Source organism: Delphinapterus leucas, chromosome 11 (assembly GCF_059928025.1).
Source record: "Delphinapterus leucas isolate spDelLeu-1000000601 "Yukka" chromosome 11, BTC_Dleu_Yukka2, whole genome shotgun sequence".
Lineage (NCBI taxonomy): Eukaryota > Metazoa > Chordata > Mammalia > Artiodactyla > Monodontidae > Delphinapterus > Delphinapterus leucas.
In genome coordinates, this window is record NC_143139.1 from 8,713,926 (window position 1) to 8,737,224 (window position 23,299).

The following is a 23,299-nucleotide window of genomic DNA, read 5'->3' on the forward strand; positions in this document are numbered from 1 at the left end:
AAACCTCAGCATGCACTGTGTTTCCCACACTCTTTAATGTTGTACGATGAGACTTTGTAGAAGATGCTACTTTAATAATACTGCTAATGTTTTACCAAGAACTTACTTATTATAAAAGGCATGGTAGGGGAACTTAACATGCATTATTTCATTGTAGCCTCACAATAATTTTGAGGTAGGGTTATCATTATACCTATTTTAAGATAAGTAAACAACGCACAGTAAAGTAGTAGGACTAGGACTGAACGTGTGTCTTTTTGACTCTGTGAGATGAATCTGAGCTTTTAACCATTCTACTTATTGCCTCAAACTTTATGTTGATTTTCATGTTGTTTCTGACATCCTTCTTCAAGACCAGGTACTTTATCAGTTAAATGTCTCTCCCCAGTATCAAGGACAGCCTTTTATACACATAAAGCCTATGAGAAATATTTGTCAACAACTTCATTCTAGTATACCCAGCCAGTATCACTATACTGTGTGTATATGTGTGTATATACACATAAAAATATATATCAACAGTTATGATATTTAACATTTTTAACATGCTTGATGCTGTAACTGTTTAATGTTGGGAAACCCAGGTGCTGGAAATTTACCTTTTCAGTGCTGAAAAATTTACAAAATAGCAACAACTTTAATAGAAATGTATATTAATATATTAACTCCTGTCTTCTTAAAAATAATTTAACCTTTTCTTATGTTCTATAACAACCTTTTTTTGTACTTTATTGGTTATAAAATTCTGAGTGTAATTTAAAATTTTTCCATTTTCTGCCTCTACGTTAGTTCACCAATTGTCCCTTTCTGCTGACAATTTGATATCCTCCTTCTCCTGCCTCATTTCTTCTCACCCCCACTTTTGGTTGGCTTCCAACATGCTTAGAACTGGGAAAACAGATAATCAATATGTTTTTAAGTTAAATATTAAATAGGAACCAGTGAGTAATTGTACTGCAATGGATTTTATGACAACTATATTAGAACTGAAGCCAGTAGTCTCTAACTGAGACTGACATTTAAATAGATAAAACACTACTGTATTTGCATTGGATTTGGTCTATTTTAAAAGCTTCCAGAAGAACTAAGCTTTAACAACGTTAGCGAACTTAAATTTCTAATATAGTACTCAGTGGTTGCCTCAATATTTTGTGTGTGTATGTATACACACATACAGATGAAATACATATACATGTACATCGTATATGTGAGCAGATGTGTTTTACTGCAGAGGTTTGGTTTAGGGTTGTACATTAGCACATAAAGGACAGCTGAGGGTCATCTGAGCCACTTTGAAAGGAGCACGACTGATGAAGAGCAAAAAAAGATTTTAAAAACTATTTACATGGTGTGTGTGCAGCTACTGGGTCTCTTCATGATTTTCCTCCTTTGGAGATGCTGTAGGATGCTGGTAGGGGGGATTTCAGGATATGGAGGTGCCCCTGTTGGTATGGAAAGAATGAGAGAAGTAAGAGAACTTAAGGGTCCTCAGAATACAAAGTATAACTAACACTACTCTCCATCCACCTGGGCTAATTACCTGCAAAAGTATAGCCATAGAAAAAATAATAGATATAATATAATTGCTCCCTGGTGATCAAGTAAGGATATAGCTTAGAGAATTTTGGAAAAAAAGAGATGGGGGTGGGTACTGATAACTTAGCAGAACGTTGAGTCTTTAGAAAAGTAACAAAATAAAGCAAAGTGAGAAATAAGATCTGCCCTCTACTTCCCAAACATGAGAAGGTGCTATAGTTTCTCCATCAAGTGGATTAATAAATCTAAAGACAATATTTTTATGTTTATGCAAGATCATCCTTGGATTTAAAAACATCCCATGGAATTGGTAAAGTCCTGAGGGAAAGAAAGAGAAAGAAAGCAAAAGAAAGTTAAAAACAGAAGAGGGAAGGAGAGAGAGAGGGAGGGAATCAAGACATTACAAGACTATCTCAAAAATCAGGATTCTATGTCAACTCAGTTCAACCTTCAGAGATTGTACCGAAACTCCTTCTCATAGCAAATGTCATCCACCACCCAAATAAACATCCTTGTATATTTTTGTATAGGTGCACACTACTTTGGGGATCCTCCTTACCTAGAGTCACCATCTCGTAGAGCAGTATCCCAAAAGACCAGCTGTAAAAGAAACAAGGCCATGGATTTAATTTCTATTTCTGCCTTTCGTAAAGACAGCTCACTTAAGTACCAGAGGCCTTCAGTAAGAACCCCATTACAAAGGCAATGAAAGGGAATCAAGGGTGACTGATACAATAAGCAATGAGGTAGTGCCATTAGAAAGCATTTCTGTCCAATCCCCTTAGAATCTAATCTATTTGAGTACTGAATTTATGTCTCCTTTTTTCTATATTACACATTAATAGATATTTACCATTATTTGCTAAATTGTGAGTGTTTGTGCAAACATGCAAACATATTCGCCCAAACATACAGAAATTCCCCTCTGCATCTTTTTCATCCTTTCCATTTCTCCCTGCTGAAATTCTAGCCTTTATTCTTAGCTCAAGGCCAAGCAAGTTTTATCATTTATCTACTATTTCCTCAGTAGATCTAATTGCCCAAACCTAGGAAAAATATTAACATAACAAGTTTTATACATAATTGGAGTAGGCATTTGCCTAAGCAATATGATTCAAGAGATGTATATTTCACTATTCTATAATATCATCATTAAATGAGCAATATTTCCCAGTTAAGCTCTCAAAGCTCCCAGACCTCTATTCAAAAGGAGATGTCAGCGAAACAGCAATGAAATAAAAAAGCAGTCTTCTGGGGACTTCCCTGGAGGCCCAGTGGTTAAGACTCTGCACTTCCACTGCAGGGGGGCATGGGTTCTATCCCTGGTCGGGGAACTAACCTCCCACATGCTGCACGGCACAGCCAAAAAATAAATAAATAAAATAAAAAAGCAGTCTTTTAATTGACTCACCACATCAACTGATGTTCTAAATTTCCCCCGCAACTCATAACATTCATGGCTAGTAAGATATTCTATATTATGTTTATGTGCTCCTCCGAGCAGTTGAGTTATATGGCTACCAAAAGTCAATCGCAGTTCTTTACAATCCTGTTTATGCCAATCCTACATGTAACTGTAATTATGTAAGCAATTAAATATTATGTAAGCTGATTAAATATACATGCCCAAAGCATTAGCTCCCTGAAAACTAGATTGAATGCTTTGAAAATATTCTATAAAACCAAGCTGCTAAAAAGAAAGTGTTGTCAAATTGCGTGGGTGAGACAACTGTAGAAAACTGGGAAAAAATTAACAATAAGTGTCTGTAGTCAAATTGCGTCACAAGTGTTTTCAAGTTTCCCACTCTATTTAGAGTCATCCCAAACTGAAACTCAAAAATAATTCATTATGGATGCTACTTATACAAGAAACACAACACGTAACTTCATTTAGCATAGCAGGTCTATCCCCTTGGCCCTCCGCCAAAAGACTGATAATTAAATATCTATTTATATGTTTTAAGTTAAAATAAATTGAGTATACACACACATATGTACTTATTTTAATAAGTCCTAGTTTAACTAAACTTTTGATTAAGCGGACCTACCTCTTTCAGATAAAACTAGATAAACAGATAAAACTCCACCAGATTAAGTCCTCAGATACTAGCACGAATAATCTATTCATTTTTTTCTCTCCTAATTAAGGTTTCTAATCTAACACAGAGGGAATACTTCAAAAGGCACTAAAAAGGATTGCAGGCAGATGCCAAGTGTGAGCTCTGCCACATAACACGCATTTTTGCTTGAGAGTCTGACTTCTCAGTAGACGTTTCATGTGGAGACATAATTGACAATAGATGCAGTCATGTTCATGAGCTGGAGGACACCTGGGTCAAGAAAGGAAGAAGTCCATAGGGCAGGGCAGGAACAAACCATACATGTCTCCTTTGATGCCAGCTGATCTCAGCTGAAGCCGTTCTGGGGCGAGCCACTTGAGAGGTACGATGCGAGTAGACGAGATGGCCCCTCGGGAGTGGACTTCATAAGCCAGGCCCAGTCCGCAGAGCTTAGCAGTGAGATCACACTGGATCAGGATATTCCTGGCTGCCACATCCCCATGGAACAGATGCTTATCCTGGAGAAATTCCTGTCAACATGAGATCAAAGATGGATCAGCTTTCTGAGGTCATGGTGTAGGTCACAGATAAAGAGAAACAAATCCTTGAAAAGAAAAGTATATTTTCTACTCTGAACAAGCCTCATTAATAATGACATATTGCTTCCAAGTATGTATTAATTTTTTAATTAATTTTTATTTATTTATTTTTGGCTGTGTTGGATCTTTGTTGCTACACGCGGACTTTCTCTAGTTGCAGCGAGCAGGGGCTTATGGTGGTGGCTTCTCTTGTTGCAGAGCACGGGATCTAGGCACACGGGCTTCAGTAGTTGTGGCACGCGGGCTCAGTAGTTGTGGCTCTTGTGGCATGCGGGCTTAGTTGCTCCACAGCATGTGGGATCTTCCTGGACCAGGGATGGAACCTGTGTCCCCTGCATTGGCAGGCAGATTCCTAACCACTGCGCCACCAGGGAAGTCCGGCTTCCAAGTAGTTATAATGAATCAGACATGTTTGCATTGCGTTTAAGATTAGCAAACTGATACCAATACTTCATTCCTTTTTTTAAAAAAATTAAAAGACTTTTTTTAAGGAGTTGTTTTAGGTTGACAGCAAAATTGAGTGGAAAATCCAGAGCACTCCCACATCCCTTCCCTCCCACTTCATAGTTTCCTCTATTATTAACAACTAGCATCAGTGTGATACATTTGTTACAACTGATGAACTGATACTGATACACTATTTTCAACTGAAGTCCAGAGTTTACTTCAGGGTTCACTTTTCGCATTGTACATTCTCTGGGGTTTGACAAATGATTTACACATTTTGGATACGTTGATATACCCTTATATTTTTGAAGACACATGTATTAGTAAATACACTAGCTTTGCTTTAAAACAAACAAACAAAGCTTAGCAAACAGCAAATAATCCAAATAACATTTGTACTGGGTTTGGAAATTATAATCTCCTACTCTGACCCTGACCCTGGCCTGATTTTCCTCTCAGATAGGACCCAGCTAGACAAGGGGAAGGAGAGTAGGTTTCAAGTTTCTAGCAGCAGTCTCCCAAACAGGGTAATATATACATAGCAAAATTGAGTGTCATAATAATAAATTTATATACAGTTTTACATCATCTCATTTTGTCCCTAAAATAACTAGATGAGGTGAGTTAGGGAAGTAACTTACAGATAAATCTAAATGATTATATAAGGTCACACTGGTACTAAGTGGTAGTGACCAGAACCCAGTATTCTAATTCATAGGAAGTACTACAAATTCTACTAATACTTTTCAGGCCAGGCTGCAAATCAGAATTGCCTGGGAGGTTTATAAATTCATAAGGTTTTCTCTCCGGATTTACTTAACCAAAATCTAGGAAGAGGGACCTGATAATCTATCTTTTTAAGAAGTATCAAAATGATTATAGCACAGCCAAGAAGACATTTGAGAACCACTGCACCTGAATGACACTGATGTATTGAAATCATTTCCCCCAACATCAAGGTGTTCAAGGCATACAGAGATGCTGAAAAACTATACATGACTGAAGCGCTAGAGACTGAGGTCTATGATTACCAAACAAGAATGGTGTGAAAAAATAAAAGGTGAAGGTGGTAATTTCCAGTCATTGATGGTGAAGCAAACAGTGACTAGCAGGGATTTTTTTGTTTTTTTAGTTTTTTGTCTCAGGTGAGATCTCAGAACAAAGATATTATACTCTAATGAGAAGAACTGAAGAATGTACTGATCTTGAGGTTGTTAAAAGTTAGAAAAAATAGTGTGATACTGCCTTATAACTGGTAACCTTGGGCTCTCAGGAATGCTCCAGTGTGATCACTGCATCTCTATGGGGCACCCCTGCAATTATGGTTCAGAATACAAGATAAGCTCTGTCCTGATACCCTAACTTTTTATTGAAGTATAGTTGATTTACAGTGTTGTGTTAGTTTCAGATGTACAGCAAAGTGATTCAGATATATACGTATATATATATATGTATATATATATACACATATACATATATAAATATATATTCTTTTTCAGATTCTTTTCCATTATAGGTTATTACAAGATATTGAATATAGTCCCCTATGGTATACAGTAGGTCCTTGTTGTTTATCTGTTTTATATATGGTAGTGTGTATCTGTTAATCCCAAACTCCTCACTTATCCCTCCTCTCCCCTTTCCCTTCTGGTAATCATAAGTTTGTTTTCAATGCTGTGAGTCTATTTCTGTTTTTTAAATAGTTCATTTGTCCTGATACCCTAACTTTTTTTTTTTTTTTTTTTTTTTGCGGTACGCAGACCTCTCACTGCTGTGGCCTCTCCCGTTGCGGAGCACAGGCTCCAGACGCGCAGGCTCAGCAGCCATGGCTCACGGGCCCAGCTGCTCCACGGCATGTGGGATCCTCCCAGACCGGGGCACGAACCCGTGTCCCCTGCATCGGCAGGCGGACTCTCAACCACTGCGCCACCAGGGAAGCCCCTGATACCCTAATTTTATCGAGGAAATATACCAACTAGGCCATCCAAACACCATAGTTAACATTTATTTGTATGATGTGCTCTCTCCCTCGCTCCATGAGAACTTCAACTAACTTTTTCTCACTGCATCACCTCTTTTTTCCTAAGCTTTCTCTGATTCTTTTTATATCCCTTGTATATTTCATACCTCAAGGTGGCAAGATATATCAAATACTAAAATAGTAGCTTCACAGAGCCCTGATTTTCCGTAACTAATTTTAAACACAATTATCTAAATAATTTCATAGGAATAGTCATCTAAATTTCCTGAGTAATTCTGGTAAAGGTAACTTTTTTTTTCTTAAACCTTGAGTTCTTTCTCTTCCCTGTTTATTTAGGTTAGTTTAAAATAAAGAAATGCTCTCACCTCTGCCCCTTCTTTTTTATTCCTCCTCTTCCACTTGTTCCTTGTTCTTTTTAAAGTATCTGTAACTCCTAGCACATTCAGTATCGAAGCAAATCTACAACCTAACATGTTCTGAACTAGTATTTCTTGTTTTACAGGTATAAATTATAAGCTTCCTTCTGGTTCTGTAGCCTTTCACCCTTTCAGTTTCTATTCCCATTTCTTCTCCCAACTTGCTTCCCCTTTCCCCTTTTACATCTGTTAACATTAGTATATATCTGGAAGTATGTGGACATACAGCTCTTGGCCCTGGTTTTTTACCCTTAAGACTGAGAAACCTTTTAAAACCCTTCCTGTTCCTTCTTTTTTTAAAAAATAAATAATAAATTTATTTATTTTTGGCTGCGTTGGGTCTTCATTGTTGCACCTGGGCTTTCTCTAGCTGCTGCAAGCAGGGGCTACTCTTCATTGTGATGCACAGGCCTCTCATCGCGGTGGTGTCTCCTGTTGGGGAGCACAGGCTTGAGGCGCAAGGGCTTCAGTAGTTGTGGCATGCAGGCTCAGTAGATGTGGCTCATGGGCTCTAGAGCACAGGCTCAGTAATTGTGGCGCACGGGCTTAGTTGCTCTGTGGCATGTGGGATCTTCCCAGGGCTCGAACCTGTGTCCCTTGCAGTGGCAAGCGGATTCCCAACCACTGCGCCACCAGGGAAGCCCCCCTGTTCCTTCTAAAAACCCTAAATTGGGACTTCCCTGGTGGCACAGTGGTTGAGGCTCTGTGCTCCCAATGCAGGGGGCCTGGGTTTGATCCCTAGTCCGGGAACTAGATCCCACATGCATGCTGCAACTAAGAGTTCGCATGCCACAACTAAGGAGCTGGCGAGCTGCAACTAAGGAGCCCGCCTGCTGCAATGAAGAAGCCCAGGGCTTCCCTGGTGGCGCAGTGGTTGAGAATCTGCCTGCTAATGCAGGGGACACGGGTTCGAGCCCTGGTCTGGGAGGATCCCACATGCCGTGGAGCAACTAGGCCCGTGAGCCACAACTACTGAGCCTGCGCGTCTGGAGCCTGTGCTCTGCAACAAGAAAGGCCGCAATAGTGAGAGGCCCCCACACCACGATGAAGAGTGGCCCCCGCTTGCCACAACTAGAGAAAGCCCTCGCACAGAAACAAAGACGCAACACAGCAAAAATAAATTAATAAACTCCTACCCCCAACATCTTCTTTAAAAAAAAAAAAAAAAAAAGAAGCCCACGTAACACAACTAAGAAGCCAGTGAGCTACGACTAAGGAGCCCGCCTGCCACAACTAAGACCCGATGCAACCAAATAAATAAATATTAAAAAAACACTTTAAACTGACTACTTTCTTCCTAGAATTACCAATCCTGAATTATATTATCTAAATAATTTCATGAAAGAATTGAAAACAATTTATTGGTGCTTGAGTTTCCGTCCCCTAACTTCCATCTGATTTCCTTTATAATATATACCCCATTTGAGAGCATAACTGAGAAATATGACATTAAATACCAAGCTAACAAGAAAAATCACTGCCATCTGTTGTCATTTCTCCAAGCCTTACCACAGCCAAAAGGACCTGCTTCCCTATGTGATATATTTGTTTTTCTGTGAGGTCATACGGAAGGCCATCCATGGTCATCACATCCTAAATAGAGAAAAAAGCAGTACGTCAAAATGACATGAACAGATCTGAAAGAAAAGCTAGGGTAGAGATATTCTTAAATGCAGTTATCAAAGCTAAGGAAAATACACAAAAATATAAGGACTATAAGATTCAAGGACAGATGATATGAGAGATTCTCAGATATGCAGAGAAGTACCATGATTTATTGGACCAGGAGAACAGTAAAGAATGTAGATGAATAGCAGAATGAAGAACAGAATAGCAGGTAAGAAAGACAAGTATATATAAGACTATCCATTGGATAAAGCAGCAATTTTCCTAAGGCAGAACATGTGTGTGTGTGTGTGTGTGTGTGTGTGTGTGTGTGTGTGTGTGAGAGAGAGAGACAGAGAGAGACAGAGAGACAGAGAGAGAGAGAGAAAGAGAGATTAATTAAGCACATTAACTCAACACATCTTGGCTGAATGCCTACTATGTGCCAGATTCCATCTTAGGACCTCAGAATACAAAAGTGAGCAAAATAAATATGTCTACGCCTTCTGGAGCTTATACTGTGGCAAACACATGTGAATCAAAATAAAATAATCATACATAAATACATGGTTACATATGTATAAGTGCCATGAAAGAAATGTAAAAGAGATCATATGATGGTGGAGGAAAGAGAGCTCATTCAGTTGGAGAAGCAAGGAAAGCTCTTGACGAGATCCGAAGAGTGAGCGGCCACTGACCCTACAAAGAAGGGAAAGGGAGAGAAGTCTGGTGTAATGAGAAAAGCATGTGAAAACAATCTGAAATAGAGAGGCATGCAGTCTGAAAAATAAAAAGAAACAAGTGAGGTTAGGGCACAGACCAAGTGACAGATGGTCTTAAAAAGTTTAAAATCTCATGATGTGCACATTGTCCTATTTGCATCACTGGATGGAAGAAGTCAACAAGGTCTCTTTTTCATACACACTTAGTAATAAAATGATCAGCCTACCTAGGAGGCTTGATTAATATTGAACTTTGCTCATCAGCAAGTGACGAGCTAACTAGGAAAACACGGAGCACTTCAAAAAGAGGAGTGGACAGAGAAGTGGTGAAATTGCAAGGAATAGGGCTTGCACTTTAGCCTGGAAATTTCTGAACATTTAAATTTTTCAAAATATGAACTGGAGATATACAAACTTGCAGGCTGAAATTTCCTTAACTCAGCCTCGGCACACTAGGGTGATGTTACAGAATGGAAAGTATACTTGACACTAACAACAAAATTATTACTAACAGTAGTTAGGTTGTTATGCAATTATCATTAAAACAGCTACCATTTTGAGTGCTTAATATGTTCCGATCACTATGTTTTTCCAGACATAATTTCCTTGAATTTTAATAAGTATTATTCCTCCCACTTTACAGATTCCGAAAACTCAGACTCAGAGAGGTGATTTGCCCAAAGTCACGTAGCTTGTAGGAGATGGAGCCCAAGGTCCATTCTCTAAATCTGCACCGCCCAATATGGTAGCCATTACCCACATATGCCTATTTAAACATATATTATTTAAAATTAAATAAATTTGAAAATTCAGTTTCTTAATCATATCAGCCTCATTTCAAGGGTTCTGTAGCCACATGTGATTAGTGGCCACCATAGTGGACAGAGCAGATATTCCATCATCACTAAAAATTCTATTGGTTGGTGATAATCACTCTGTTATGGTATTATAATGTCTCTCTAATTTGTCATTTGTCAGGCTAATTGACATGTGAACAGCTAATAAGCCAGGTCATGCCTTTCCTTCCCAACACCTCTACCCTACCACTTACCCGGCGACAGGTCCAGAGAAAGCTGAGCAGGTCCCCCTGGGCCACATCCTCCAACACCATATAGAGCGGCAGCCCTTCTGTGCAGCAGCCTTCCAGCTGTACCAGGTTCTTGTGCTTCCCCAGGTACTGATAGAACTGGATTTGCCCTAAGAACTCCTGCACCTCTTGGAGCCCAGCTGGTTCTGTGGAGGACAGAAGAACCATGGGGAGTGAGCAGTCAGAGTATCACCAATAAAATGGGGGTTCAAGTCAGGAAGCAACCTCAGATGATAAATTTCAAGGCTCCAAAGGGGAGTGAGTGTAGACAAAAGGTAAAAAGAAAGAGAATCAATTAGAAGATGATCTTCAATGTCACTGATCTTTTGTCAAAGGTAACATAGAACCGTAGGTCTTTAGAACTGGATGGGCTTTCCTCTGCCTAATAGACAAGTGCTCTGTTCACATTAAAATATTATCACACGTTAACATATTACCACTTCTAGACCTTTGGATTAATATTCTTGCTAATCCTATCCTTGTTCTGTTTCATGTATCCATCATTACTGGTCCATATCAATGAGTATCAGCAAAAAGAAGAAAAATGCAGTAACTGGAAAAGATATCAAAACAGTGAAGAAAAATGAAGAAACAACCACAAAATCCTCATTCAAGTAATATCTATATGGAAAAATCAGTTTTAACAGCCTTGATAGGCAAGGTTGAGCTAGGGAAAGACCCAAAGAAGAACCTTTCTGTTTCAGAGTTTTTACTTTCTATTCCCTTCTTATTCTGTGCCCAACTGTGACCACAACTGTTGATTAACATCTTAATGTCTGCAAAGCCTGTTAGCATTCACTGTTGAGGGCTCACAGTAAAAACAAGTTAAAAGAGGAAAGGAAGTCCAACACTTCTCCTTTTACCTTTTAAAGCCTTGAGGACGACACTCTTGGGCTCATCAGTGTCCCCAGTATATATCTTGGTTCGGTAGATGGTCCCAAAACTACCATTGTGGATTTGCTCCAGAACTTCAGAGAAGTGCTCCCGGGGCACCTGCAGCTTAGCCAGGGCATGTGTGGAAGTTCGTAGAAGGCTTTCCACCGATGTTTCCTTAAGTGGTACAAACACACTTCCTTCAGGTCTTGCTGCTTCCCAGCTTAGGCCCCTAGATGGAGGCACGTGGGCAACACCTAAAACAAAGAGGTGGCACCAACAAGCTTTTTCCTAGCCTAGGGACTCCAAGAAAGCAGAACCTAGAACAAACCATCAAGGAGTCCCTTCAGCAATTTTCTCTCTGGCCAATGTGAGGATACCTTCTGATGCTTCTCTATGAACCAGCATCAATACAAACCTTGTAGAAATTATGTAATAATCCCATTACTTCTAAGACAACTGGAGATGGACCTCTGAAAATGGGTAATGACATTTCATTTCAGTCTTCCTCAGGATTACAGTTCAGTATTAGTATGAAGACAATTAAGGAAGTTACTGAATAGGTATTCAAACCACAGACACCTAAATGCGGTGGTAACTGCCATGGAAACTATCATTAAAGTCAATCAAACAGCTTCCCAAGGTGGAGGGTAGGTATGGATAACTACTCAACTCTGAGTGAAAGTTATTCCTCCCTCAAGTTGTCCCCAAAATCAAATTATTCCATATTTCCAAGAGTCTCAATCAAAACATTCTTTTGGTACTTTCCCCCTTTCTAAACCAGCTTTTCTCCATTAGAGAAGAGAGATTCATTCTTTTTATTAAACTTTATTCATTCATTAATTCATCCATTTATTCAACAAGTATCACCTCCTCTGTGCCAGGCACTCTTCTAGGTGATAGGAAAAGGCAAAGTCCAGATTCTCATGAAGATTACCATCTAGTGGTAGGAGAGAGGAAGCAGATAATAATATACTAGGTAAGGAGTGTTATGGAGGAAAAGAGGGGAAGAAGGAGCATCAGTTATGCAATTTTATGTTTGAAGGTCAGGAAAGGTCTTTCTGAGAAGATGACTTTTGAGAAATAGAAGCAATTTGAGAGCAAACCATACTGGTATCAGGTAGAAGTGCAGAGGTTGAGGAAGGAGCATTTTTGACATATTTGAGGAAGAGTAATGAAATCAGTGCCCCTGGAACCAAGGGGAAAACTGGAGGGTTACAGGAGATGAGGCCAGAGAGGGCCCAGATCATGTAAGACCATTAAAAGAAATTTGTCTTGTACTTCCCTGGTGGCACAGTGGCTAAGAATCCGCCTGCCCATGCAGGGCACACAGGTTCGAGCCCTGGTCCAAGAAGATCCCATATGCCGCGGAGCAACTAACCCCATGCACCACAACTACTGAGCCTGTGCTATAGAGCCCACAAGCCACAACTACTGAAGCCCGTGCGCCTAGAGCCCATGCTCCGCAACAAGAGAAGCCACTGCAATGAGAAGTCCGCGCACCGCAACGAAGAGTAGCCCCAGCTTACCACAACTAGAGAAAGCCCACGTGCAGCAACAAAGACCCAACACAGCCCCCAAAATTAATTAATTAATTATTTTAAAAAAGAATTTTGTATTTTTTCATTCTAAGTTGAGAAGCAACTGGGGGTTTCATGCAGAGAATTGACAGGATTGACTTATGCCTTAGAAGAATCATTCTGCTGCTCTGGGGCAATAGAGCATAAAAGGATACAGGCAGAAGCGGGGAAACCACTTAAGAGTGTATTACAATTATCTATGAGAGGTGAGGGTGGCTTGAGTCTATTTTGAAGACATAGTTAACAGGATTTGCTAATGGACTAGAGACGGAGTGTGACAGAAAGAGGGGTCAAGGACATCTTCAAGATTTTAGACTGAACATATAGGGAGCTGGGCTTGCCATTTACTAAGATAGGGAAGGCTGTTGGGAGAGGACATTGTGAGGGAATTTCAGGACCTTTGTTTTACACACATTACGTATTAGATGTGTACTAGGTCCAAACTGCAAAGTAGGTGGTTAAGTATAAAAATCTGAGTTCAAGGGGACTATAGTCAGAATTGAGAAAATAACTGAATCCATAAGACTGAAAATGAGATCATTTACAAAGTGACTGTAGATTTAAAAGGAAAGAAAAAAGTGTTTCAAGAAGAAGGAAGTGCAAAATAGTGTCAAATGCTTTTGACAGGTCAAGTAGGACGAAAACCCGAGAGCTGACACTGGTGATCTTGGAAAGAGTTCTTTTGGTGGATTGGGGGGGAAGCCCTGTTTTAGTAATGCTCAGAAGGGAATGTGACAAGTAGAAGTGGTGAGAGTGAGTTTAGATAAGTTCTTTGAGAAGTTTTTTGTAAGAGTGAATTATAAGAGACTTGGGATACAGTTTAGAGAAGGATTAGGGGTCAGCCACTGTAGAGTTTCATTTACTGTCAGGATATTTTTTTCCTTCTTTTTTCTCTGAGTTTCCTGTATGAGCTGATTCTCTTCCATTATATGCTCAGTGGTACCCCAGAATAGCACATTATCACCTCCTACCTAATGCTTCAAGGACTATTATGAAGGCTACCCCTTTACATCCTAAATTCCAGAAGCACAGGGTAGGGCTGTAATGCATTGTAGAGTAAAATGTCATCCTTCCAAACTGGTTACAAAGCCCTGGGCTTTACCCAAGCCTTGCTCCCCAGTCCTTAGACACTCACATGGCCAAAGATTTGATAGTGCAATAGGATGAAGAAGACAGAAACAGGTTACAGGAGGCCTCTCTTGCCTACTCTTCTTTCAGCTAACAAGCATACATTACATTTCCTTGAGAAGAGCTCACCCCCCTCTCAACTACACAGGAGGGGACCCATACCCACTATCTCATTGCAGGGTCCTCTAGACTTGGGCTCATTGAGGCTTGTGCTTCATTTTCTACAATCTCCGTCTTCCCCGAGCCACTGCCCAGCCCCAGTTTGAACTTTACCTCGTAGTCCAGGAGACTGCTGTTGCTCTCTTTGTTCTCTGATGAAAAGCCACAGGATGACCCCAAGGAGAATGAGGAAGATCCCAACCAGAAGGGTTGGAATGATGATGATTTCATACTGCTGCTCCTGGACAACTAGGTAGGAAATCAAGGAAGTAGAGAAGAGATTGAAGAAGCAGCCTAACCTGACTTCCCCTACCCATCGGTCTTCAGCTCACCCCACACGATCATCTCTTCCTCCTGATCCCTCTACCACAATCGGGATCAACTCCCTGCTCTGAAATCCCAACGTCCCTGTCTCTTAGCCCATGAAGTATGCTATGCACCTCGTCTCTCATTTTTCCTACTGAGTTGGAGGATGCAGCACATCTGGATCTATGATTGCCACTCTCCCCCCTCCGCCCAAAGCCACTAGTGCCAATTCAGTTCTCACCATTGCTTCATTTCTATTAGAAATCAAATGATCTTCCTTCCAGAATCTATTCAGATCTTAGGGCAGGTCTCTATATCATCTGTACTTACTACACAACTTGTCACTGAGACTGCATTCCAACAGCATCCGCGTCATGCGCCTCTCATCTCCCATTGCCACACAGCATCCAGTTAAGCGCCTGACCCCCAGAGGATGCAAAGAGCACTAGAGAATAATCCCCAAGGATTGAGTTGTTCTGAAAAACTAAAATAAAATGGAGCACACAGAGAATTTTAAAACACCTCTCCAAATAACTAGTTATTAAGTATACAGGTACCTGGAACGCTCCAAGCCACCAATTCATCTCTATCCAACTATCTGACATTCAAACTGGAAGAACGTTTTTTGTTTTTTTTTTTTTTGCAGTACGCGGGCCTCTCACTGTTGTGGCCTCTCTCATTGCGGAGCACAGGCTCCGGACGCGCAGGCTCAGCGGCCATGGCTCACGGGCCCAGCCGCTCCGCGGCATGTGGGATCCTCCCGGACCGGGGCACGAACCCGTGTCCCCTGCATCGGCAGGCGGACTCTCAACCACTGCGCCACCAGGGAAGCCCAAGATCTATCTCTCTCTTACAGTCCTTAAGAAGGTCTAATTTTCTTTTTCTGTGTATCCCCTAATTTTTAAACAAAACACTTAATTTCATTTTTATATAAAACTAATTCAGACAATGAATCCATAGTTGGCAGATTTCAAGAGAGATGAGTTATGCATTTGCTTTCCTTCTCTGAAACATCCCTCTACCGCATTCTCGCTACCAGTGAGCAGATAGCAGTTATCAATAAAACTATTTAATTCTGCAACTCTCGGAGCTTTCCCTGCCCTTCATATACAGATAGACACAGACACTCATTCTTACCAATACGTGGATGAAAGCAAGTGTCAGGACTAAGCCATCTTCTCTTCCTCTCTCTTTTTTTTAACAAAAAAGAAATATGTTCATATGATCCAAAAATAAAAATATAAAATGGTATACCATGAAAATCTTTTCCCCACCCCATCCTTCTCCATCTGTCCAGTTCCCAATTCTCCTCCAAGTAGACTATAGTTGTGAGTTTCTTGCTTACCTGACCAGAGATCCTTTACATGATTATATTCTATATCATCAGCATATATTTCTATAGAATTCTATATAATCAGCACATATTTCCAAAAACCCAATTCTTCCTTTCTGAAGAGAACTGGTGGTCACCGCTCTTCCATGTATATAAAAACTTTATTTTGCCCTTGGTTAACTTGATTCCATGGCCAGCAAAGCCAACTTCTTTAATTCTGATTGATCTGAAACAAATATGGTGATTTTTCACTGCCTAGGTAACTGAATATGTGATCTAGTTCTGTAGTGATTTAATAACAAGGTAAATTTTAGAAAATCATAATTGTAGCTTATATGATATTATACTATACTGTACACATGTGACATTAGCCATATTATGGTCCCATCTGTTACATTACATGTTGTGTTTTATTATTAATACTAATAACCACTAATACCTTATTGAGGCAGAGTGTCTCAGTGCCAGAAACACATATGTAAAGAAACCTCCCAGCCAGCTGTCTTCTTTTCACTATTCCTGGAGTTGCATGAGTTTGTCTGAGGGGATGAGAGTTAAACAATCCCCTTACAGCTCAGAAGAGATACAGGTGTGTGGCTGGTTGACGGAAACCTAAGTAAACAGAGGAGTAGCCAGGAGAAGGAACATCACAGAGAGAAAGTGAAATTCTTATCTGTGGGCTTTCGCATAGGGAGGGATCTATGAAGGCAATGAATGGTAAGATAGTAAAGTCCACCTTATCGAGTTTGCAAGCCAAAAAGGCAAGGTGAAAGTTCCCACAATTCCACAAGACTGCATGAAAGGGAAAACACTCATAAAAGGGCAAGAAACAGAGAGCCTTGAGAGGGCGGAGCAAAGAAGGTCCTAAAAATAAAACATTAGCTCAGCCGGGAGAATTCAAACATAATTTGCAAATGTCATTCTAATTCTTATTTTCCTTTCCTCTTACTTCCTTTTCGGTGCATTATCAGATGTAATTATTTTCGTTCAGGGAGCAGCCAGTTAAACGAGTTTGGCTCTCTGGGGAGTCGGTTCTGGGAGCATAATCTCTCTTACCACAGTACAAGAGGAAAAAAGGGTCAGGCAGCAGCCAGCTCCAACTCGTGAGCTCCGCCCAGAAACCAAACTACACACGTGCTGACGCACACTTGAGCACGAAATGTAAAGCCCTGTGCATGTGTCCCCACGTAGAGCTGCTCAGGTGGCCGCCCACGATGACAGCACATGGCCAAACATACCTGTGGCCAAGACCCCAAGTCCATGCCTATACCCTTTCACCTGGGTATCACACTTACTACAGAGCACCCACCTTGGGATACAACGTGACCTTCTATTGCATTTCCTGAGCAAGGTTCTCACCATGAGTTGTAATTGTGCTTAGACAGTTTATAGAGACTGGGCTTAACAACATGTAGCGGCCCAACGAAACTGGATGCTGAAGCAAGGAAATAAACCTATAATGTGGCGAGGGCCACTCAATAAATTGCTTTCCAGATGTTTGTATAATAAGCCCTTTCCGAAGATTACGCTTTGGCTAGAGGCATCTGTAATATACCAAATGAATGTAGAATTTTTAAGGAATACGCGCCAGGTATACCCCTATATCCATGGACGCCTGCAGAGGAAACTTACCCCACAGAGCCCTCCAAAGCACTTAGGTCACAAAGTTCTTATAATCACTTGTAAGAACAATATTTCTCTCCACATCATTTTTCTCTCTGCAGTTAGTTGAATACGAACATTCAATTACCACATGACTTGGCCTGCCCACTCTGTGTCAAGCTAAGAAAAGCCATGGCTAGATGAAAAAACCTTCTGGGATGGCCGTTCTTATGCATTTGATTCTAACCCATCTGATTATTAGAAGAACGTATCTGACCAGCATTTCTGTACAATATGAGCAATACTCTGTCCCCTTCAACTATATCTCACTGGGTTAAAAGAAAAAAATGTTCGCTACTGCTTCGTCTCTTAATTGGAGTGTAAAGTCCTTAAGTATGTAAAACACAACCCTATATGCCTTATCCTTTCATGCCACTGTTTCTCAAATTATTTTTAAAGGCTCCCCTCCCACCCGAGACCCCTGCTCTAGGGCTCAAGTAGATGTTCACAGCACCTGTCTGAACAATTGTGGTCCGTGGGTTATGTGGGAAAAGTCTACCTCCCCTACGGTCGTTAAGCAGGTCTAATTTTCTCTGTGTCTCACTTATTTTCTAAACAAAACATTTAATTTCATTTTTATACAAAGCTAATTCAGACAGTGAATAAAGAGTTGGCAGATTTCAAGTTCTCTCTTTAGTGCCATGTATTACTACACGTAGGGCATTGGAATCAAGGGTCGAGTGAGGTTGTGAAATTGTTAATTCTGATAACTATATTTGACAGTGGAAAATATGTACATAGCTTGCCTAAAGTTTACACATACGTATGGTGCCAAATCTCTCAGGCAGGGCTCTAATTAAAACAATATTATTGCCTCATTTGTGGTTATCCTTCCTTATTTTTTCTCTTTTCATTTGCTCCTGACTCTGTTAGCATATTAAAAGATTTAGCTCCGGGCTTCCCTGGTGGTGCAGTGGTTGAGAGTCTGCCTGCCGATGCAGGGGACGCGGGTTCCTGCCCCGGTCTGGGAGGATCCCGTGTGACGCGGAGCGGCTGGGCCTGTGGACCATGGCCGCTGGGTCTGCGCGTCCGGAGCCTGTGCTCCGCGGCGGGAGACACCGCAGCAGTGAGAGGCCCGCGTACTGCAAAGAAAAAAAAAAAAAGATTTAGTTCCCCCGCCCCCCAAATCGAGAATCTAGAGGGACACAGAGCAGTATGAAGGAGATACAAATAGGAAGAGAATGAGAATAAAATGGGAAGCGAAATCCACCCCAAATTTTTTCAAGACTGCAGTCTAGAGACCATAGAAGTGAATGATCATGACCCAGCAATCCCACTACTGGGCATATACCCTGAGAAAACCATAATTCAAAAAGAGTCATGTACCAAAATGTTCATTGCAGCTCTATTTACAATAGCCCGGAGATGGAAACAACCTAAGTGCCCATCATCGGATGAATGGATAAAGAAGATGTGGCACATATATACAATGGAATATTCCTCAGCCATAAAAAGAAACGAAATTGAGCTATTTGTAATGAGGTGGATAGACCTAGAGTCTGTCATACAGAGTGAAGTAAGTCAGAAAGAGAGAGACAAATACCATATGCTAACACATATATATGGAATTTAAGAAAAAAAAATGTCATGAAGAACCTAGGGGTAAGACAGGAATAAAGACACAGACCTACTAGAGAATGGACTTGAGGATATGGGGAGGGGAAAGGGTAAGCTGTGACAAAGCGAGAGAGAGGCATGGACATATATACACTACCAAACGTAAGGTAGATAGCTAGTGGGAAGCAGCCGCATAGCACAGGGAGATCAGCTCGGTGCTTTGTGACCACCTAGAGGGGTGGGATAGGTAGGGTGGGAGGGAGATGCAAGAGGGAGGGGATATGGGGACATATGTATACGTATAGCTGATTCACTTTGTTATAAAGCAGAAACTAACACACCATTGTAAAGCAATTATACTCCAATAAAGATGTAAAAAAAAAAAAAAGTGAATGATCACAACTGGAATTGAACTAAGTATTCATATTAGCCCTCCAAATTCTTACACATATATCCAATGTAAGTACAATGCACACTGCATCTTTGCATCTGTTTTATAACACACAAAGAAAGACAGTTCTGTTTGCAATAATAACACAACTCTGATGAGTGACATTTCTGTTCAGTTAGCATAATAATGTCCCGGACATAAACAGCGATTTACTTGTGAGTGTCCAGAAGAAAGTCTTCTTATCAAAATTCATCTACAAATAGAACTTTAAAAATTAGATGCAGGGACTTCCCTGGTGGGCCAGTGGTTAAGACTCCAAGCTTCCACTGCAGGGGGCAGGGGTTTCATCCCTGGTCCGGGAACTAAGATCGTGCATGCCACAGGTTGAGGCCAAAAAAAAAAAAAAAAAAATTTAGATGCATTCTCCTGTACTCTGTCTGCCTATGTGTTGTGAGAAATTCCTCGAAAGACTGTATGACACATGGCCCCATCCCCATAAGGTGTAAGTAAATCTGTTTTGCCTGCCTCACCCTCAATCTTACCACCTGCATCTCTGCACAAGTGGATCTGCCAGCCATATTATCTTCATACAGACAAGTGCCTCGCTGCCTAGCTGGGCACTGCACTGGGTCAAGGGGCTTATTAGCTGTGGGCTATGGGGCAGAGGACACAAAGACCCAAAGTGAGGAAGATAAAATATGTGGAGATGGCACCCCGAGACAAGAGACCATCTGCCTCCTGGCTCTGTCACTCAGCCTTCCCTTCTCTTCCCCCATCATCCTTACCCCTGAGCTGTCTAGCCAAAAACTTCACTTAATGGAGTGACAATGTTAAGTTGGAAGCAAGATAGAAAAGAACTGCTCAGATCTAGAGGATTCCAGAATTACTTATCTCCAACATTCTGAAAACCGAGCTGTCCTTCCTGTTTTCAGATCCAATAAACATATATTGATGAGCTACAGTGTGCATGTATCATGCTAGGCTAGCCACTTTCACACACAGGAGGAAACTGAGGCTCAGAGAGATTAAGTTCTGAATTAGGGTTTTAAAAAAAACAAAAGGCAAGTAAATAAATGTCAGAGAAAGGTTTCATACCCCAGACTTTTTTCTTTCTTTTGGCCGTGCAGTTTGCGGGATCTTAATTTCCCGACCAGGGATTGACCCCGCACCCTCAGCAGTGAAAGCGCAGAGTCCTAACCACTGGAGCACCAGGGAATTTCCCATACCTCAGTCTTTTAACTACAAACCCAATGTTCTTTAAACTACTTCATTGGGACTTCCCTGGTGACGCAGTGGTTAAGAATCCACCTGCCAATGCAGGGGACACGGGTTCGAGCCCTGGTCTGGGAAGATCCCACATGCCGCGGAGCAACTAAGCTCATGAGCCACAACTACCGAGCCCGCGAGCCACAACTACTGAAGCCCGCGTGCCTAGAGCGCATTCAACAAGAGAAGCCACCGCAATGAGAAGTCCGTGCACCGCAATGAAGTGTAGCCTCCGCTCGCTGCAACTAGAGAAAGCCCGCGCGCGGCAATGAAAACCCAATGCAGCCCAATAAATAAATAATAAACTACTTCATTACGTGTATGTCCTTGCCATTCAAATGGACAAGACACATAGTGTCAAGAAGGAATTGTGTCAGAATGCAAAACAATCATGGAAACCACAAGGCTGAAACTAAATTTCACCAACAAATAGACCATAAATTGGAAAGAACAGGTGAGTAGAATCTGTGCGTTCTCCGAGGTCACCTAGGGGCACGTCTGCATGTCTGTCTTCAAAATGCTTTCTGAATATGAGTGTCGAATCAGAAATGGTTTCCAGTACTCACCAGGTGATGGAATCCAGGATCATTTTCTTTGTCTGTTCATTTTCCTGGATCTGAGCCCAAGCCTATTTCTATCTTCCATTTTGGGGAAAAGGGCCTGGTTTCCAGCACTAGCGATCTTCCACTGTGAGCCCGGGGCTCAGGAAAGGGCCAGAACCCCCAGCGGACAGAGCACTGGCCTAATCATTAGAGTTGCCCTGCCGAGCGCCTCAGGCTCTACCTTTCTCCTGCAGCGCACTCGTGAGAGGACAAGTAGATGAAAGGGCTTGCTCTTTAAACCCTGGGAATCAGACTTACAGAGATAACTCACCTTATGCCCAGGGATATCTCCTGGTGCAGATAAGGTGGAGAGGAGAGGAGGTAGCCAGAGAGAACCCCTCGTCCTCCCGTACTTCTCAGATATGGAAGGATTGTGACTGGGCTGATCTCCACCCTCTTCCACCTTCCTAGAGACCTAAGGCTTGAAATGCACTTTGAACCATAAAAAAAGAGGCCCTGCCATGCTACCTGGGAGTCCTGACCATGTTTAAACAAAATCTTTTGACGACAGGACAGAGCGTTATCAGCTCTTCTTGCTTATTTTTACCTGTCAGGAGTTTTTACCTCTTTGAGAATTCCTGAAATATACGTGATATGCAGTAGAGATGAGGAAGCCTAAATTGTATCTTGGCTTCTCCTGAAAAGCTTGCTCCGTAGGGGAGGACATGGAATGCAAGATACGCAGCCCCAGGATTCCTAGGCACGAGGTGCAGTGCTCACGTCACAAACAGCATCAGATTTTAAATATCATTACAGACATGAACACATTTTACGTCCTTTGAGGTGTTATACAAATTCGAGACATTTTGTTCTTATTATAATGATCATTTTACTTATCACATTCCCGATTCGATAACCCTGCATCCACCACGTGCAAACCTCCAAAGTCCGGAAATAATATATATATAATTATATTCTCTCATGGTGGCTATTTTCTCTTCCTGGGATTACTAACCAACAGCAATTTCCCAAGCCCATGGTAAAGATTATTGATAGGAAGGAAAGGCCAATGGCTTTTTAGCTCCTTTGCTGCCTCCCAACGTCAACTCCCTGCAAAGTGCTGTCCACTCCCTTATTCATTGATTGAATATCAGTGACACGCTGGGCACTGCGGGTTATTACAAACAAAAAAGAAAGCAGGAAAGGCCAAGAACATACAATCACCACCTGCTCTGAAAACAGAGTTGCCTCTGATCCATTTATTTTCTCCTACCTGATGGACACACCAAAGATGCCTGTATGTGCTGCTTGGGGCTTGTTTCAAATACTTTGTTTTTACTGTTGTCAGTCACACTGCATTTCCAGGGACCAGTCCCCATCTTTGTGATTCACCCCGCTTGGCTCTTCCTTCTAAGGGGGAGCTTCTGGTACTTTAAAAATCTTTTGACCGTTTCCGTTTCCCCTATAAGTGAGGAGATCTATTTTGTTGTCCTGCCACGCCTCCAGCCTTTTCTAACACACAGCCCTCTGCAGAGAGGAGGGCAGAAAGAAGACAGTCTGATTAATTGCTGAACATGTCTACATTTAACTACTTTATCTTCTTATTAGAGAAAAACTGAAGATGTTTCTGTTCACTGGACAAACACCTTATACCACATCGAAAGAAATTATGCAATGAGAAAATGTGTATTTGTAGAGGTTGTGGAATATGTTTATAAGCTTGCCAATCAGGAAATGCTAATAGGACAAACAGTTCACAGTTTAAAAAAAAAAAAGAAAGAAGGAAGACAGTCTCCAAAAGATTGTGGGAAACACACACACACACACACACACACACACACACACACACACAAGCACACTTTCTCGTTCTCTGATAAATAAGTCCCAGATGCAGGCAGGCAGAGAGACAGATAGGAGACTCCACAATCAGGAAATCAGCTCAGCTGCCGATCACCTCAGTGCCTTGTCACACAGGGTGTGCCCTTGTAAGTGCTCTATACACAGAAGGTAATTCCAAGTAAACAATAGCAAAGGCCTGGCAAGATGAAA

The 23,299-nt window shown here is 41.3% G+C and overlaps 1 protein-coding gene across 11 annotated transcripts in view; it reads right to left on the reverse strand.

Annotated features, from left to right (window-relative positions):
• The window catches only part of STYK1 (STY kinase 1), a 56,485-nt gene that overhangs the window by 4,948 nt on the left and 28,238 nt on the right, over nt 1–23,299 (reverse strand). For 5 of the 11 annotated variants that reach the window (XM_022577589.3, XM_089920281.1, XM_022577585.3 and 2 more), the window contains 8 exons: nt 14,830–14,983; nt 14,308–14,442; nt 11,317–11,583; nt 10,418–10,599; nt 8,549–8,632; nt 3,918–4,126; nt 2,096–2,136; nt 1,346–1,442 (listed from right to left, as the gene is read on the reverse strand). In XM_022577589.3, the coding sequence (XP_022433297.1) occupies nt 1,346–1,442; nt 2,096–2,136; nt 3,918–4,126; nt 8,549–8,632; nt 10,418–10,599; nt 11,317–11,583; nt 14,308–14,442; nt 14,830–14,893 (1,079 nt within the window). In that variant the 5' untranslated portion in view covers nt 14,894–14,983. Of the gene's footprint in view, nt 1–1,345; nt 1,443–2,095; nt 2,137–3,917; nt 4,127–8,548; nt 8,633–10,417; nt 10,600–11,316; nt 11,584–14,307; nt 14,443–14,829; nt 23,268–23,299 lie in introns of those variants that run through there. The other 6 variants (XM_089920285.1, XM_089920284.1, XM_022577583.3 and 3 more) reach the window with 5 other exon arrangements.